The 19546-nt window shown below is 41.4% G+C and overlaps 1 protein-coding gene and 1 gene segment (V, D, J or C); both read right to left on the bottom strand.

Annotated features, from left to right (window-relative positions):
• Positions 1–10304: 10304 nt before the first annotated feature.
• Positions 10305–11933, bottom strand: LOC137612354 (T cell receptor alpha variable 3-like). The segment is given in 3 exon segments: positions 10305–10499; positions 11590–11795; positions 11879–11933. Coding segments are annotated over 3 exon segments (456 nt in total).
• Positions 11934–13081: 1148 nt separating this feature from the next.
• Positions 13082–15835, bottom strand: LOC137612352 (uncharacterized). The gene is made up of 6 exons (XM_068340847.1): positions 15793–15835; positions 15349–15700; positions 14536–14609; positions 13847–13912; positions 13467–13762; positions 13082–13105 (listed from the first exon to the last, which is right to left on the bottom strand). The coding sequence occupies exons 1-6, from the start codon at positions 15833–15835 to the stop codon at positions 13082–13084; spliced, it is 855 nt and encodes a 284-aa protein (XP_068196948.1).
• Between the last annotated feature and the right edge of the window lie 3711 nt (positions 15836–19546).

Genomic DNA, 19546 nt, shown 5'->3' with positions numbered 1-19546 from the left:
CTGAATGTCTGTGTTCATAATTACTGATGTTTCCTGTAGATGTTTGTTGTCTGACATCAAGCAGATGTGAATAACAGAACAAAGCCTGTCCTAGCCGACAGGGGACACTCCGGATGCGACGCCAGTGCACCGCTGAGGCACATATTTTATTTTAGAAAAAGAAGAAGAAGAAATGCACTTTATTGAATCCGTAGGAAATTGTTTTTTCACTCTCGGTGTTTTTTAGTTATAAATTTCAATTTCAATTTTAATTGATTAATTTTAATTGAATTAATTTTAATTAATTTAATTTTAATTTATAATGTGTTGCTTTCATATGCTGTAATAGTTTCTGATAATGTGGAGTCATTGTTCAGTCCGGTTTAACGCACAACACTTATAGCTAAATGATAATATAATTAATATATTTATCTGAACATTTATTTTACATTCATTTATGTAAATATAAAGAAATGCTTGTATAATAATACTAATAATAATAATAATAATAATTATTATTATTATTATTATTATAATGATAACAATAATAATGATGATGATAATAGTAATAATAATAATAGTAATAATAATATAATAATAATAATAATAATAATAATAATAATAATAATAATAATAATAATAATAATAATAATAATAATTAATAATAAATTTTATTTGCTCTCAAGGTCACCTTCCATCACAAATTAAATCAGTGAAAGGAATTTCACTGGGGTCCCAGTGAAAGAGCCCCAGGATGGAGCCCTGGGGCACACATAGCATAGAGATGAGAGAAGAGTGAGCCGGGTGTCTGCTGAGTTGCCCTCGATGGTGGCAGATTGGTAGAATTAGCCAGTCTGTGATTCGAGCACAAGTCTTTGTGCACAGTGAGCAGGCCTTGAAATTAACTTTTGTCCTTGGTAACACCGGTGCTCCCAAATGTAGAAGTTCGCAGCACCAGCAAAGACTGTAGGAGAACCTACCCAAAAGCAAGGCGTACAGACAATACGTGTAACATGGGATGTATTTTATTCACAGAACCGTCAACTCTTTAGTAAACATGTTAGTAACATTAGTTGGGTCTCCTGCTCTCAGTCCCTCTCATCCAGCTTTTCACTGAAGAACCAGCAACAAAGTTCTCCTCAGGTCATAGAGGTCCGGTTAGTAGAAGGTCCGAACCCAAGTCCAGTCTGTGTCTCACAGCCGGTCAGGATGTGTTTAAGTGAGTTCACAGCTAGCTGTTACCTCACCATGAACGAAGACAGACCCAGGAAAATACATTTAAAGCCTTTATGTTAGATTAAAGAACAAACCTCAGAATTAAAAAATAAAGTGCGAAAAGAGCTGAATAATCCTCTTTGTCGTAGATTAAAGACGTCCCAGCCTGAAGAACTGAAGGACGACACCTCAAGTAAAAAAACATGAACATGTTCAGAAAGCATGAAGGAAAACTGGCTCCTTCAGGGGAAAGGGGCATGTGACCTGACAGTCCTTTACCTGTACACAAGGTGTGTCTGTGCTCACCTGGTGGTGGTCACCTGGTGGTTATATTATATTATATTATATTATATTATATTATATTATATTATATTATATTATATTATATTATATTATATTATATTATAATGTAGCCGCAAGAGGACACAAGCCAGTGTCTTATTGTGCCGGTCCCAAGCCCGGATAAATACAGAGGGTTGCGTCAGGAAGGGCATCCGGCGTAAAACTTTTGCCAAATCAAATATGCGAATCAAACCTATGACTTCCATACCGGATCGGTCGAGGCCCGGGTTAACAACGACCGCCATCGGCGCTGTTGACCTACAGGGCGCCGGTGGAAATTGGATTACTGTTGGTCGAAGAAGGAGAGGAGGAAAGTGCGTTCGCACGAAGAAAGAGAAGAGGAACACCAAGAGTATAGGACTAAGAGTAGGGACGTTGAATGTTGGAACTATGACAGGAAAAGGTAGAGAGTTGGTTGACATGATGCAGAGGAGGAAGGTAGACATACTGTGTGTCCAGGAGACCAGGTGGAAAGGTAGCAGGGCTAGAAGTTTAGGAGCAGGGTTCAAGTTGTTCTATCATGGTGTAGATGGGAAGAGAAATGGAGTAGGAGTTATCTTGAAGGAGGAGTTTGTTAGGAATGTCCTGGAGGTAAAAAGAGTGTCAGATAGAGTGATGAGTCTGAAGCTAGAAATAGAAGGTGTGATGTTCAATGTTGTTAGCGGGTATGCTCCACAGGTAGGATGTGAGCTGGAGGAGAAGGAGAAATTCTGGTCAGACCTTGATGAAGTGATGCAGAGCATGCCTAGAAGTGAGAGAGTTGTCATTGGAGCAGACTTCAATGGACATGTTGGTGCAGGAAACAGAGGTGATGAGGAGGTGATGGGCAGGTTTGGTATCCATGAGAGGAACGCAGAAGGACAGATGGTAGTTGACTTTGCAAAAAGGATGGAAATGGCTGTAGTGAATACTTTCTTCCAGAAGAGGCAGGAACATAGAGTGACTTATAAGAGTGGCGGTAGGAGCACACAGGTAGACTACATCTTGTGTAGACGGTGTAACCTGAAAGAGATCAGTGACTGCAAAGTAGTGGTAGGTGAGAGTGTAGCCAAACAGCATAGGATGGTGGTGTGTAGGATGACTCTGGTGGTGAGGAAGATGAAGAGGGCAAAGGCAGAGCAGAAGACGAAATGGTGGAAGCTGAAAAAGGAAGAGTGTTGCATGACTTTTAGGAAGGAGTTAAGACAGGCTCTGGGTGGTCAGGAGGTGCTTCCAGATGACTGGACAACTACAGCTAATGTGATCAGGGAGACAGGTAGGAGAGTACTTGGTGTGTCATCTGGAAGGAAAGTAGATAAGGAGACTTGGTGGTGGAATGAGGAGGTACAGGAGTGTATACAGAGAAAGAGGTTAGCCAAGAGGAAGTGGGACACTGAGAGGACTGAGGAGAGTAGACAGGAGTACAGGGAGATGCAGCGTAAGGTGAAGGTAGAGGTAGCAAAGGCCAAACAAGAAGCTTATGATGACTTGTATGCTAGGTTGGACAGTAAGGAGGGAGAGACTGATCTATACCGGTTGGCAAGACAGAGAGATAGAGATGGGAAGGACGTGCAGCAGGTTAGGGTGATTAAGGATAGGGATGGAAGTCTATTGACAGGTGCCAGTAGTGTGATGGGAAGATGGAAAGAGTACTTTGAAGAGTTGATGAACGTGGAAAATGAGAGGGAACAAAGACTAGAAGAGGTCACTGTTGTGGACCAGGATGTAGCAAAGATTAGTCAGGATGAAGTGAGGAGGGCATTGCAGAGGATGAAGAGTGGAAAGGCAGTCGGTCCTGATGATATACCTGTAGAGGTATGGAAGGGTCTAGGAGAGGTGGCGGTAGAGTTTCTGACTGGGTTGTTCAACAGGATCTTAGATAGTGAGAAGATGCCTGAGGAATGGAGGAGAAGTGTGCTGGTGCCCATTTTTAAGAACAAGGGAGATGTGCAGAGTTGTGGCAACTACAGAGGAATAAAGCTGATGAGCCATACAATGAAGTTATGGGAGAGAGTAGTGGAAGCTAGACTAAGGGCAGAAGTGAGCATTTGTGAGCAGCAGTATGGGTTCATGCCAAAAAAGAGTACTACAGATGCAGTATTTGCTTTGAGGATGTTGATAGAGAAGTACAGAGAAGGCCAGAGGGAGCTGCATTGTGTTTTTGTAGATCTGGAGAAAGCTGATGACAGGGTGTCCAGAGAGGAACTGTGGTATTGTATGAGGAAGTCTGGAGTGGCAGAGAAGTATGTTAGAGCGGTGCAGGACATGTATGAAGACTGTAAGACAGTGGTGAGGTGTGTGTAGGTGTGACAGAGGAGTTCAAGGTGGAGGTGGGACTGCATCAGGGATCAGCTCTGAGCCCCTTCTTGTTTGCCATGGTGATGGACAGGCTGACAGACGAGGTTAGACAGGAATCTCCATGGACTATGATGTTTGCAGATGACATTGTGATCTGTAGTGAGAGCAGGGAACAGGTGGAGGAGAAGCTAGAGAAGTGGAGGTTTGTCCTGGAAAGGAGAGGAATGAAGGTTAGCCGCAGTAAGACAGAGTACATGTGTGTGAATGAGAGGGACCCAAGTGGAAGAGTGAGGTTACAGGGAGAAGAGATCAAGAAGGTGGAGGATTTGAAGTACTTAGGCTCAACAGTCCAGAGCAATGGAGAGTGTGGAAAAGAGGTGAAGAAGCGTGTCCAGGCAGGATGGAACGGGTGGAGGAAAGTGTCAGGTGTGATGTGTGATAGAAGAGTTTCAGCTAAAATGAAAGGAAAGGTGTACAAAACTGTGGTGAGACCAGCGATGTTGTTTGGTCTAGAGACAGTGTCACTGAAGAAAAGACAGGAGACAGAGCTGGAGGTAGCAGAGATGAAGATGCTGAGGTTCTCTCTGGGAGTGACCAGGAAGGATAAGATCAGGAATGAGTACATCAGAGGGACAGCACATGTTAGAGGTTTTGGAGATAAAGTCAGAGAGGCCAGACTGAGATGGTTTGGACATGTCCAGAGGAGAGATAGTGAATATATTGGTAGAAGGATGCTGAGTTCTGAACTGCCAGGCAGGAGGCCTAGAGGAAGACCAAAGAGGAGGTTTATGGATGTAATGAGGGAAGACATGAAGGTAGTTGGTGTGAGAGAAGAGGATTCAAAGGACAGGGCTAGATGGAGGAAATTGATTCGCTGTGGCGACCCCTGAAGGGAAAAGCCGAAAGGAAAAGAAGAAGAAGATATTATATTATATTATATTATATTATATTATATTATATTATATTATACACACACACACACACGGTTCTCTGAATATCTGCATCAAGCTGTTAATATTTCTGATGTTCTGGTTGCTGGTGAAGCTGACATCAGGAGTTTTTCCACACACCTCATCAGTTTTCCCTCTGATAATGTCTCAACAACAGCTTTAAAGCACTTCTTCACAACTGCCCCATCACTAACAGAGGTTTTCTGTTGCCCCAAACCCCACCATGCCTTTAGTGAACATCGGTTTGCATTTCTTCTGGGTCATTTTGCCCTCAGCTCGGACTTCAGGCGATAATTCTGCTCAAAGCTCTGTGCTTTGTTTCATAGCGACGCTTCATGTCACCACCTTTAATTCATGCTACGTGTTCAGACCACATGAGGTCAAGTGGTTTCTCTCTCTATGGAGAGAGAGAAGAGGAAAAATAGGCGCACCAGATTTTTTCCTAGTCGCCCCGGTGCTCCCAAAAATATTTAATGATCGCACTGATAAAAATTTGGGTGCATATGTGACCACAAAGGTCGCAATTTGGTGCCGTGGTGAGTCTTTTCATACATCCCATAGTATTTATTCTGAATTCCCAAGGTTTAGTGGATAATTAATTCATGTGTGGAGCTACTGGAGGTATTGTATTAATGTTTTGATGACCAGATTATCACGGGATTATGGCACTCGTGAAACGTAAACAGCATGAAAAGTGATCGACAGGTGATTTTACTGAGAAGATGTGTGATCTGTGATCGTGTACTTCAAATACACACCCAGTTCATTTTGACTCATTTTGAACATTTGCAAAGAATATGACAAAGGTCAGAGGTCAAGCAATACAGGAGCTTCAAAACTTCAACTAATTTCCTGACTATTTTGGTCGAGAAAAAACAAGAGCAATGATATAACCTGTTAAATATTACAACATAAATATGTTTATTGATATTTTTTATTGATACAAATTGATAATACTCCTTTTTTTTTTAAAAATCTGACCTTTTCAGTTAAGAATTAAAAAAATAGCTTTTTTTTTTTCCGAATTATTTTCATTTAGGTCAAGAAGTCATTCTTCCAAACTGATAAATAATAATTGTTATTTATCATATTTATAATAAATATACGACTATGACGGGACATTAATGGATGAATAAATATAAAGAAATAATACTGATGTAAAGTTGGATCAAACATTTCTGTTAAATATAGTCATGTGTGTGTGTGTGTGTGTGTGTGTGTGTGTGTGTGTTGTGTGTGTGTGTGTGTGTGTGTGTGTGTGTGTGTGTGTGTGTGTGTGTGTGTGTGTGTGTGTGTGTGTGTGTGTGTCTGCGATCCGATTGGCTGCCGCGGCTGGAAAATCTTGTGCCTTTCCACAGGATGTGGTCGGGTGATGAAGACGAAGACGTCGGCGGGGACAGGATGTGTGTGTGTGTGTGTGTGTGTGTGTGTGTGTGTGTGTGTGTGTGTGTGTGTGTGTGTGTGTGTGTGTGTGTGTGTGTGTGTGTGTGTGTGTGTGTGTGTGTGTGTGTGTGTGGGCGAGCAGCTTGAAGTCAGGTGGTGCTGAGGCGGCGACGCATCATCAGGTGTGGAATCCAGATCAGACGTGTAAACGCAAACCAGCGGGTCAAACTGTTTCCGCGTGTGAATATTCCATGTTCAGGTGTGGAGCGAACAGCTGCTGAGCGTCCTGAAGGCGTCACCACACTCATTCACACTCATTCATGCATTTTAATTTCTTACAAACAATTATTTCCCCTTCCACAAGATTGAATTCTTAAATAATTTTGTTCTATTCTTTGAATTAAATCAAATTAAATCAAAGAAAAATCTAAGAGATTTGGATCATACTAAACCTTGATCATTTTTAAAAAAAATTACTGTATGTAAATGTTCCGTAGAAGCACTTTGAACACATTTTATAGATATAAAAGTCCTGCATTCATCATTCTAAGAGGAAAAAAACCAACTAACAAATTTAAAAAATGGACCAAAGTGGGAAAAATAGGCTTTTACTGGTAATAATGAAGGAATGAGGCGTTCAAGGCCCTGGGACGTTTGACCGTTACAGTTCTTTAAAGCACATTTTTCTACTCATATCTGCCCTTTGTCTTTCATTTCTTTTAAAAAATGTGATTTATTTTTTTCAGTATGTGAACATTGACAACATAAATGCCCATGAAATATGTAAATGACATTTAAATTAAGGTATGAAATGGTCATGCTGACCACCCTTCTCTCTTAATTTAATAATTTTACCTTTAGATTCCATGGAAATGAAATTTTCCCCCTAGAAGAAGAGTTTATTAGAATAAAAAATAAATTAAAAAAAACATGTCATAAAGTTTTATTGAAACCTCCACAGAATGAATCACGATGAAGGCTGAATTTGACCCCGGGTGACCTGCTGACACTCATAATTTGTTTGTTTGTATGTTTATTTGTTTGTTTGTTTTGCACCTTTCCCACAAGCAGGAAGCCAGGACGTGAATGAGGTTAAAAACATGAAGATGCAGCGATGCGGGGGCAGGAAGTGACACGAACATCCGCCAGCGTACAGAGAAGACGACGACCTCAGAATATTTCCAACACGTGTTGAAAAAAATAAAATAAAAATAAAGTTGGTGCTGCAATAGTTTTAAATTTTTCAGGAACTTTATTCACACAAGACAGAAATAATATGAAAATAGAAGATAATATAAAAAAGAAAGAAAATTCACTTCAATGTTGAACTTAATACGCAATTTAAACTTCTTTAATTATATATATTCATTATTTATTCACCTGAAACGATCAACAGATCAGCTGACAAGTCTGTTTTAAACCGTTTATTTATATATTTATGTCCAAACAGGGACACCATCAGGACCATACACACCAATTTTATATAAGTGAGAATTAAAAAAACAATGAACTTCTTTCTTTTCTGAAAAGTTTTTGTATTTTACATGAAATCCTTTGCATTACATTTTGAACTGTAATAATATAAATACCATAAATATGATCATTGACAGTCATTATTTATCAATTTGGGAGAAAGTGCATGAGGAATGACTTCTTGACCTAAATTAAAATAATTCTGGAAAAAAAAACCTGTGATTTTTTTATTCTTAACTGAAAAGGATAGAATTTTTTTATTTATGGAGTAAATAATTATCAATTTAACAATGAATGAAAAAGAACCCACCAACAGACTAAACAGCGCATTTAATTTACAAATTAATAAAATTTGTGGCATAAACTTTATAAGAACAGGATTCCTCATAAGAAGAGCCAGAGTTACGAGCTGAAACTACATAAAATAATATAATTTAATAATATAAAAAATATAATATAATATAATATAATATAATATAATATAATATAATATAATATAATATAATATAATATAATATAATACAATATAATATAATGTAATATAATATAATATAATATAATATAATATAATATAATATAATATAATATAATATAATATAATATCCTCTAAACTGAGCTATTGGGAGAACAAGTGCAGTATAAAACATGGACTGTGGCCAAACTCTGCTCTACTCACAGCCAGATTTCTTTCAATTTCTTTCTTGATTTAAAAGCTTCATTCAAAATTATTTCTGAATTTTAATTTGGTTGAATTCTTTAATATTTTTTAAACATTAATTCTACTTCAATTAATTCTACTTAATTCTGTTAGCTTTATTAAACTCCAAACTAGCCACAATTCATGCTTGATAATAACTTATGAGGTGCACGTGGAGTGATGACTCCACCTAGTGGCTTTGACCTGTATTACAGGGGAGGAAGTGACGTCACGTTCTACTTCCGACCAATTTGAGGACATGCTGCACAAAAATGCAACAGAGGAAATCAACATAAAATACACAGGACTGATTATAAACTGAGATAATGTGTGAACAGGCTCATCTGATGCTAGTCAAGATGTTACGTGGCCAGAAACCTAGAAGAAGAAGTTAGCGTAGCGTGCAAGTGGGAAACAGATGGAGCTGGAGCGAGGCCTCGTGATCAGATGAAGTGTCAGAAGACTCCAAACATGATTGTTCACCAACCAGAAACGACCAACCGCCAATAAAAAAACAAAGAAGAAGAACCAAAAGTGTCCAGAGAGGAGATTCCGTTGGAAAGTCCGACTGCAAACACAAACTATAGGATGCAGTTTTGAAGTAAGTGTGTTTAGACAACACAGACTGGTTCACTGTGACTACTGCTGCTGAAATGTAATGGAGTACATTTACTCAAATATTCTCAATGTTTTTAAATGAAATGTTTCGTGATCATCAGTTGGTGAATGTAGAGAAGCAGTAGAGCTGGATCATTTGTCCTCCTTTACATTCTGGGACAGGAGAGAGCAAACGGGATGGATGGATCAACACAGAAGGAAGTGTTATTAGTGTTATTAGTGTTATTAGTGTTATTAGTGTTATTAGTGTTATTAGTGTTATTAGTGTTATTAGTGTTATTAGTGTTATTAGTGTTATTAGTGTTATTAGTGTTATTAGTGTTATTAGTGTTATCAGTGTTATTAGTGTTATTAGTGTTATTAGTGTTATTAGTGTTATTAGTGTTATTAGTGTTATTAGTGTTATTAGTGTTATTAGTGTTATTAGTGTTATTAGTGTTATCAGTGTTATTAGTGTTATTAGTGTTATCAGTGTTATTAGTGTTATTAGTGTTATCAGTGTTATTAGTGTTATTAGTGTTATTAGTGTTATTGTCACCCAGCAGGAGTCCTGTGTCTCCATGGACTATGATGTTTGCAGATGACATTGTGATCTGCAGTGAGAGCAGGGAACAGGTGGAGGAGAAGCTAGAGAGGTGGAGGTTTGTCCTGGAAAGGAGAGGAATGAAGGTTAGCCGCAGTAAGACAGAGTACATGTGTGTGAATGAGAGGGACCCAAGTGGAAGAGTGAGGTTACAGGGAGAAGAGATCAAGAAGGTGGAGGATTTGAAGTACTTAAGGTCAACAGTCCAGAGCAATGGAGAGTGTGGAAAAGAGGTGAAGAAGCGTGTACAGGCAGGATGGAGCGGGTGGAGGAAAGTGTCAGGTGTGATGTGTGATAGAAGAGTTTCAGCTAAAATGAAAGGAAAGGTGTACAAAACTGTGGTGAGACCAGCGATGTTGTTTGGTCTAGAGACAGTGTCACTGAGGAAAAGACAGGAGACAGAGCTGGAGGTAGCAGAGATGAAGATGCTGAGGTTCTCTCTGGGAGTGACCAGGATGGATAGGATCAGGAATGAGTACATCAGAGGGACAGCACATGTTAGAGGTTCTGGAGATAAAGTCAGAGAGGCCAGACTGAGATGGTTTGGACATGTCCAGAGGAGAGATAGTGAATATATTGGTAGAAGGATGCTGAGTTCTGAACTGCCAGGCAGGAGGCCTAGAGGAAGACCAAAGAGGAGGTTTATGGATGTAGTGAAAGAGGACATGAAGGTAGTTGGTGTGAGAGAAGAGGATGAGAAGACGGGGTTAGATGGAGGACACTGCTTGGCTGTGGAGACCCCTGAAGGGCCCAAAGGCTTTGACAGCAAACGTGACAGCACTGCCCCCTAGTGGAAATTAAATCCCAATGCATTACAGTCGATCCAGCTTGTGTTTTTGTACAGAGACTGTGGGTTTGCTGTCACTGTGGGCCTCACAGCACAGTAGAACAGAGCAGAGTCTGTCACTGCAGCAGAGGAGATCTGCAGATCCATCTGGGTTTGATCCACGCTCACTTTGACAGACAGTCTGGATATCATCTTCTGATTATAATTTAATATTTCATCCGTTGGTGAGTGAGTGACAAGGAACTCTGGTGGTTTTCCTGGATATTGTCGATACCAGAAGAAATAATCAGTGTTGTCTGCTTGTCTGTACAATTTGTAGGACAGAGTAACAGTTGTGTCTTCTGAACCGGACTGTTCTTTCTGGACTGGAGTGAGTTCTTCACAGCTGAAACCTAAAGACACAAGAACTCTGGAATCAATGATGGACATTCAGATGTCATGAAATGAACTGTCTTCATGCTGCATGATCTCCATACCTGTTATAATGTAGAGAAGCAGTAGAGAGGACACACAGTGATGCAGTGACAGCATGTTGAATGAAGCTCATGTTTCAGGTTTGGTGGTTAAATTCTGCTGAAGATGGAAGTTCCTCTCTCTTCTATTGGTCAGGAACAGCTTAGCTCCTCCTTCAGTCTCTATCTCTATGATCTGTATTTCTTTCTCTCTGTTACTCTTCCTCCTGGTTGACAAATGAGTAAAAGCATTTTTTAGAAGACAAAGTTCAAATTTAAAGACTTTCAATTCTTTATTACATTGAACAAAAAGGATTCACCAACAAATACTATTATATGAATATCAAACTTCTCTGCCATACTTATCCAGGAAAAAGTACTTTATTTTGACAAAATGAACAAATGATCCTAAATCCAACTGTTTAAATCATGAACCACTGGTGACATGTCACCCTGCCCTACCCTCCCCCCAACACCTGACTACCTACAGTATCTCTATCTCCCCCCATCAGCTCAAGGACTGTGCACATGTCACTTCCCCTACGGTATTAAAATGTATAGAGATGTTTACCATCCCTTGTGTTTCTTCTCATACTTTGTGACCATTGATCCATGGTGTGAACTATGGAGAAACCTCCTGTTTTCATCACCACAGATCAGTGACTCCCTCTAGTGGATGTTTTGGAGGATGCTGTTGTCTTTGATCCAAGCTTTTTGTACAGAGACTGTGGGTTTCCTATCACTGTGGTCTGCACAGCACAGTAGAACAGAGCAGAGTCTGTCACTGCAGCAGAGGAGATCTGCAGATCCATCTGGGTTTGATCTACACTCACTGCAGCTAACAGTCTGGACTCGGATTCATTCTGTGCTCCCAGGTGAAAGATGAGGAACTCTGGTGGTTTTCCTGGATATTGTCGATACCAGAAAAAATAATCACGATAACCAGCTGGTTTGTGGTATTTGTAGGACAGAGTAACAGTTGTGTCTTCTGAACCGGACTGTTCTTTCTGGACTGGAGTGAGTTCTTCACAGCTGAAACCTAAATCGACAGAAAACTGTTGCTTTGTAAAAGACCAAAGAAATCAGTCGCATCAAGATACATTTCATCCACGATCTCCATACCTGTTATAATGTAGAGAAGCAGTAGAGAGGACACACAGTGATGCAGCGACAGCATGTTGAATGAAGCTCATGTTTCTGGTTTGTCTATTGACTCCTGCTGAATATGGAAGTTCCTCTCTCTTCTATTGGTCAGGAACAACTTAGCTCCTCCTCCTATACCTCCGTCTGCTCTTCCATCTTTCACGTCTCTTCATCTGTCGTCAGGTTTGAAACCAACAATGCTTTCATCATCCGTCATAAATATCAGTTTCGCTCACGATGGAAACAAAAGGTCTTGAATGTTTGAGTACTTAATTATTTAATTTTTATCACCTCCAATGGAACACTTGACTTAAGTAAAGGCTTTTGCACATTTGTCGTGGTTTAAATAACGGTCTATATGCACATCAATAAGAACAACATTATGGTACAACAGCCCACAAAAAGAAGAAGGAAGGGATCAGAAAACAGGAAAGGCTGTATCATAGATCAAATGGTCATTGGTTTATTGTGGCTTTTGAATATCAACATCCAGTTTATTAAAGTATTTGAAATGTTCTTTTTCTATGTTTATCCATTCCACTTCCGTTCATGCGCTCCATTATTGTCATTATTATCATATAGTACTGGATCTGAATAATTCTACAGGTTTTGTTGAGCTCATTGCGATTTCTCCAGTGATCTCATTTCTTTCCATGGGACCTTCATTAAAGTCTACTTTCTCTCATCGAGACACACGAAGCACCAACATGTGACAGGTTTAAAATAGATAAAGTCTCTTAAAGCTGACTGTCTAGTTTCTGCTCATTTCTAACAACACATTGGGTAATAGAAGGAGAGCTGAGGGGTCATCCAAGCATGAACAGTGTGTGACTCCCTCTGGTGGATGTTGTGGAGGATGCTGTTGTCTTTGCTCTAAAAGGTTTTTGTACAGAGTTTTGGTGTTTCCTGTCACTGTGGGCTGCACAGCGCAGTAGTACACAGAAGAGTCAGACGGCTGGAGGTTCTGGATCTTCAGAAGACACGATAACTTCTGCATTTCAGAATGGTATCTTCCTGATTCCAGTTTGTTCTGGTATATGAACTGTTTCAGGATGAACTCTAAGGAACCTTTCAACTCTTTTTTGTACCAAAAAAAAGTTGGAGTTAAGCTGTTCCCCTGAAAGGTACAGTTGAGTGTGACTGAAGCTCCTTCAGGAGCAATGACATCTCCTGTTGTCTGGATCACTTTGTCTTCTCCTTTACATTCTGGGGAAGAAGAGAACAAACAGAGGAAGAGATGAATCAATAAAGACCTTTATGGTGTGAAAGGGTTTTAAATGACGTGATTTGTGTCTCACCAAAGAAGAGAGCAGCTAGAATCATCCACAGCCAATGCTCCATCTCTACCAGCAGGTTTTAATGATCAGGAGGAACTAGCTGATGTTCCACATTCACACTGACAATTGTTCTCTTGTCAGCAGCAGTTCTTATTGACACAGTGCAGAATTAGTCCACCTCCTACTGGATAATGTCGCCCCCTGGTGGAGGTCAGGGGTAAGTTGATCAGAGTGAATGAAGGTTTCCAGCAGCTTGTGTTTTTGTACAGAGACTGTGGGTTTGCTGTCACTGTGGGCCTCACAGCACAGTAGAACAGAGCAGAGTCTGTCACTGCAGCAGAGGAGATCTGCAGATCCATCTGGGTTTGATCTACACTCACTGCAGCTAACAGTCTGGACTGGGATTTATTTTGTGTTCCCCGGTGGGAGATGAGGAACTCTGGTGGTTTTCCTGGATATTGTCGATACCAGAAGAAATAATCAGCACCAGTTGCTGGTTTGTGGTATTTGTAGGACAGAGTAACAGTTGTGTCTTCTGAACCGGACTGTTCTTTCTGGACTGGAGTGAGTTCTTCACAGCTGAAACCTAAAGACACAAGAACTCTGGAATCAATGATGGACATTCAGATGTCATGAAATGAACTGTCTTCATGCTGCATGATCTCCATACCTGTTATAATGTAGAGAAGCAGTAGAGAGGACACACAGTGATGCAGTGACAGCATGTTGAATGAAGCTCATGTTTCAGGTTTGTCTATTAAATTGTACTGACTATGGAAGTTCCCCTATTGGTCAGGAACCGTTTAGCTCCTCCTTCAGTTTCTCTGTCTGATTTCAGGTTTGTATTGTTCTTTTGTTCAGTAACTTCCTCCTGGTGGACAGACAAGGAATGTCATTTTGTGAAAGATGGAGTTGTGTTGTTGTTTATTTGGGAAGTTAAAAGACTTATTGATCGCTGAAGATGAAATTGCTTTTGTTACAGTTTCGCTGCTTCAGAAAGTATGGGGAGAAAAAGTAAAAACACTAAAATTATCCATATTATAATTGGTAGATCAAAAAAGGTAGATCAGCAAAGCTCAGCTTCAGACCATGATTTTGTCTCAAGTCAGTTATTTGTTCCTGCTTCTGCAAAGTCAAGACCCTTCCAGCTTCAGCTGACTATGTGTTCCTGACCCAGTCAAGGCAATTAGTGGAAAGTGAAGGGAAACACAAGGGCAACTCTGGACCACCATGAGGACAAATAACACTCTTTCTCATTACCTTTATTGATACATCCAACCACCATCAGGAATCTTCTGGAGATGACAGGTCTCTGTGTAGTAGCTAAAGTCAGTGGTGTAAAGAGGAAAGGAGACAGACCTGGCCCTTTTGGGGCCCCAGAGTTGCTGACCACACTGTCAGACACATAGACTTGCAGGAACACACACTGTTGTCTGGAAGTGAGGCGGTTAACAATCCAGGACACAGTCGTCAACTTCTCACCTCGAGGAGAAAAGTGATCTCGATGGTGTTCAAAGCACTAGAGAGGTCAATAAACATGACTCTCATGTGGTTTGCTACCTTGTCCAGGTGACAATAGACATGATTCAGCAGGTAGATGATGGCATCCATTGTAAGGCAAATGTCAAAGAATCTATTAATGTTTGGACCCAGGGGCCAGAAGAACTTCCGGACGACTCTGTCGAGGTTCTTCATGATGAGGGAGGTCAGTGCTACAGGTCTATAATCCATAGCTCCACTTGGCCGTGGTGTATTTGGTACAGGTCCCTGGGAAGACGTCTTCCAGATTACAGGGACACTCTGTAGTCTCAGTCTCATGCTGAAGACATGTTGTAGGACTAAACATAGCTGAGAGGTACAGGATGTAAACACACTGGGATTCACCCCGTCTGGGACAGCAGCCTTCTGACAATGAAGACGTCTAAACTGACTCCAGCATCTAATATGTCATTGTTCTGGACTCACTTTTCTAATTGAAAAAAAGACTAACAATGAATTTTTAAAGCTGTCCTACAAAAAGTACAAAATCTTAACGGGGTAGAAGAATAGATAGAGTCAACACATGATTCAACTGTTTAAACAATGAACCACAGCTGACGTGGACAGATCAGTGAAGTTTAACAGTGTGTGACTCCCTCTGGTGGATGTTGTGGAGGATGCTGTTGTCTGTGCTTCAACAGGTTTTTGTACAGAGTTCTGGTGTTTCCTGTCACTGTGGGCCTCACAACACAGTAGTACACAGCAGAGTCAGACGGCTGGAGGTTCTGGATCTTCAGAGGAACTGATTTTGAGGAGGAATTCAGTCTGGATGAAAATCTCTCTCTGAACTCAGCTTCTGTGTTTCCTTCATCCAGTTTATAGCGACTCAGCATGAATTTGGGGCCGTTGTTTCCATCCTGTTTGTACCAAAGCAGGTTTGGACCTGAGAAGCTGGTGAAATATTTACAGTCGAGTGTGACTGAACCTCCTTCAGGAGCAATGACATCTCCTGTTGTCTGGATCACTTTGTCTTCTCCTTTACATTCTGGGGAAGAAGAGAACAAACAGAGGAAGAGATTAATCAATAAAGACCTTTATGGTGTGAAAGGGTTTTAAATGACGTGATTTGTGTCTCACCAAAGAAGAGAGCAGCTAGAATCATCCACAGCCAATGCTCCATCTCTACCAGCAGGTTTTAATGATCAGGAGGAACTAGCTGATGTTCCACATTCACACTGACAATTGTTCTCTTGTCAGCAGCAGTTCTTATTGACACAGTGCAGAATTAGTCCACCTCCTACTGGATAATGTCGCCCCCTGCTGGAGGTCAGGGGTAAGTTGATCAGAGTGAATGAAGGTTTCCAGCAGCTTGTGTTTTTGTACAGAGACTGTGGGTTTGCTGTCACTGTGGGCCTCACAGCACAGTAGAACAGAGCAGAGTCTGTCACTGCAGCAGAGGAGATCTGCAGATCCATCTGGGTTTGATCTACACTCACTGCAGCTAACAGTCTGGACTCGGAATTATTTTGTGTTCCCCGGTGGGAGATGAGGAACTCTGGTGGTTTTCCTGGATATTGTCGATACCAGAAGAAAACATCAGCACCAGTTGCTGGTTTGTGGTATTTGTAGGACAGAGTAACAGTTGTGTCTTCTGAACCGGACTGTTCTTTCTGGACTGGAGTGAGTTCTTCACAGCTGAAACCTAAAGACACAAGAACTCTGGAATCAATGATGGACATTCAGATGTCATGAAATGAACTGTCTTCATGCTGCATGATCTCCATACCTGTTATAATGTAGAGAAGCAGTAGAGAGGACACACAGTGATGCAGTGACAGCATGTTGAATGAAGCTCATGTTCAGGTTTGTCTATTAAATTGTACTGACTATGGAAGTTCCCCTATTGGTCAGGAACAGCTTAGCTCCTCCTTCAGTTTCTCTGTCTGATTTCAGGTTTGTATTGTTCTTTTGTTCAGTAACTTCCTCCTGGTGGACAGACAAGGAATGTCATTTTGTGAAAGATGGAGTTGTGTTGTTGTTTATTTGGGAAGTTAAAAGACTTATTGATCGCTGAAGATGAAATTGCTTTTTTTAGTTTCACTGCTTCTGAAAGTATGGGGAGAAAAAGTAAAAACACTAAAATTATCCATATTATAACTGGTACATCAAAAAAGGTAGATCAGCAAAGCTCAGCTTCAGACCATGATTTTCTCTCAATTCAGTTATTTGTTCCTGCTTCTGCAAAGTCAAGACCCTTCCAGCTGCAGCTGACTATGTGTTCCTGACCCAGTCAAGGCAATCAGTGGAGAATGAAGGGTAAAACCAGGAAAACTCTGGACTTCCATAAGGACAAATAACACTCTGTCCCATTACCTTTATTGATACTTCCAACCACCACTGTCATCAGGAACCTTCTGGAGATGACAGGTCTCTGTGTAGGAGCTAAAGTCAGTGGTGTAAAGAGGAAAGGAGACAGACCTGGCCCTTTTGGGGCCCCAGAGTTACTGACCAAACTGTCAGACACACAGACTTGCAGGAACACACACTGTTGTCTGGAAGTCAGGAAGTTAACAATCCAGGACACAGTCGTCAACCTCTCACCTCGAGGAGAAAAGTGATCTCGATGGTGTTCAAAGCACTAGAGAGGTCAATAAACATGACTCTCATGGTGTTTTCTACCTTGTCCAGGTGAGCGTAAACATGATTCACCAGGTAGATGATGGCATCCAATGTCAGGCGAATGTCAGAGGATCCATTAGAGGTTGGACCAGGAGCCGGAGGAACTTCTGGACAACTCTGTCAAGGGTCTTCATGATTGTGGGAGGTCAGCGATACAGGTCTATAATCCATAGCTCCACTTGGCCTTTGTGTATTTTGGTACAGGTCCCTGGGAAGACGTCTTCCAGATTACAGGGACACTCTGTAGTCTCAGTCTCATGCTGAAGACATGTTGTAGGACTAAACATAGCTGAGAGGTACAGGATGTAAGCACACTGGGATTCACCCCGTCTGGGACAGCAGCCTACTGACAATGAAGACGTCTAAACTCAGCTTCTGTGTTTCCTTCATCCAGTTTATGGCGACTCAGCATGAATTTGGGGCCGTTGTTTCCATCCTGTTTGTACCAAGACAGGGCTGGAACTGAGATGCTGGTGAAATATTTACAGTCGAGTGTGACTGAACCTCCTTCAGGAGCAATGACATCTCCTGTTGTCTGGATCACTTTGTCTTCTCCTTTACATTCTGGGGAAGAAGAGAACAAACAGAGGAAGAGATGAATCAATCAAAAACTTTATGGTGTGAAAGGGTTTTAAATGACGTGATTTGTGTCTCACCAAAGAAGAGAGCAGCTAGAATCATCCACAGCCAATGCTCCATCTCTACCAGCAGGTTTTAATGATCAGGAGGAACTAGCTGATGTTCCACATTCACACTGACAATTGTTCTCTTGTCAGCAGCAGTTCTTATTGACACAGTGCAGAATTAGTCCACCTCCTACTGGATAATGTCGCCCCCTGCTGGAGGTCAGGGGTAAGTTGATCAGAGTGAATGAAGGTTTCCAGCAGCTTGTGTTTTTGTACAGAGACTGTGGGTTTGCTGTCACTGTGGGCCTCACAGCACAGTAGAACAGAGCAGAGTCTGTCACTGCAGCAGAGGAGATCTGCAGATCCATCTGGGTTTGATCTACACTCACTGCAGCTAACAGTCTGGACTCGGATTCATTCTGTGTTACCCAGTGGGAGATGAGGAACTCTGGTGGTTTTCCTGGATATTGTCGATACCAGAAGAAATATTCATAATTATCAGCAGGTTTGTGGTATTTGTAGGACAGAGTAACAGTTGTGTCTTCTGAACCGGACTGTTCTTTCTGGACTGGAGTGAGTTCTTCACAGCTGAAACCTAAAGACACAAGAACTCTGGAATCAATGATGGACATTCAGATGTAATGAAATGAACTGTCTTCATGCTGCATGATCTCCATACCTGTTATAATGTAGAGAAGCAGTAGAGAGGACACACAGTGATGCAGTGACAGCATGTTGAATGAAGCTCATGTTTCAGGTTTGGTTGTTAAATTCTGCTGAAGATGGAAGTTCCTCTCTCTTCTATTGGTCAGAAACAGCTTAGCTCCTCCTTCAGTCTCTCTGTCTGATTTTAGATCTGTTTTTATTTCTCTATTACTCTTCCTCCTGGTTGACAAATGAGTAGAATCAATGTTTAGAAGATGAAGTTCAAATTTGAAGGGTTTAAATTCTTTATTAAATTTCACATTGATGAAAGAACATTATTTATTAATCAGTCAGTCAGTCAGTAGGGCTCTTGTGATGGGGGAGGGGGGGGGTCCCGTCCCTATGCGTTGAATGAGTCAGTTTTTTCCAGCACTGGCGGTCTTGTTCCAGCTGCTCTGCATCCTCCACAGCGACTCCCTGTCGTCGGGGGTCGCCCGCAATGACGTCAAGCCCTCGGGTGCGGGGCTTGCCTCGAGGTCATGTCCAGCCTGCGGTCTTAGGGTCAAACTGGAGAATGGCTCTTGTTGGGTGATCAGGGGGAAGGCAGAGGACATGACCAAACCAACGGGTACAACGTTGTGCCGCCTGGCACGAAGCTCTGGGCTGGCACGTGTGGGCTCTAAGCACTTTGTTGGAAACCCGCTGGGGCCACCTCATGTTTTCGTCAGTTCTGAGAGCCCTGCTATCACAACCATCTATACTGGCAGCCAGGGTTTTATTTAAGGGCCAAGTTTCCGAGCCGTAGAGCAGGATGGAGAGGACGGCAGAGTTTTAAATTCTGAGCTTCGTCTTGCAGGAGACGGTCTGGTGCCTCCAGAGTGGCTTCCAGAAAGACTGCAGAGCTGATGCTGCCAGAGCTCTTCTACGGAGAATCTCTGGTT

Source organism: Antennarius striatus, chromosome 18 (genome assembly GCF_040054535.1).
Source record: "Antennarius striatus isolate MH-2024 chromosome 18, ASM4005453v1, whole genome shotgun sequence".
Lineage (NCBI taxonomy): Eukaryota > Metazoa > Chordata > Actinopteri > Lophiiformes > Antennariidae > Antennarius > Antennarius striatus.
Note: the sequence above shows the minus strand (reverse complement) of the source record. Positions and strands in the feature narration are given on the sequence as shown.

Excerpts from the sequence above, each read along its gene's own strand:
- LOC137612352 (XM_068340847.1), bottom strand. The coding sequence starts at position 15,835 with ATGGAGCATTGGCTGTGGATGATTCTAGCTGCTCTCTTCTTTG. Across the intron at positions 14,610-15,348 it reads CTGTACAAAAACCTGTTGAA|ACAACAGTGTGTGTTCCTGC; the intron begins GCACAGACAACA and ends CCTCACTTCCAG. Across the intron at positions 13,106-13,466 it reads ACTGTGCTGTGAGGCCCACA|AATGTAAAGGAGAAGACAAA; the intron begins GTGACAGCAAAC and ends CTTCTTCCCCAG.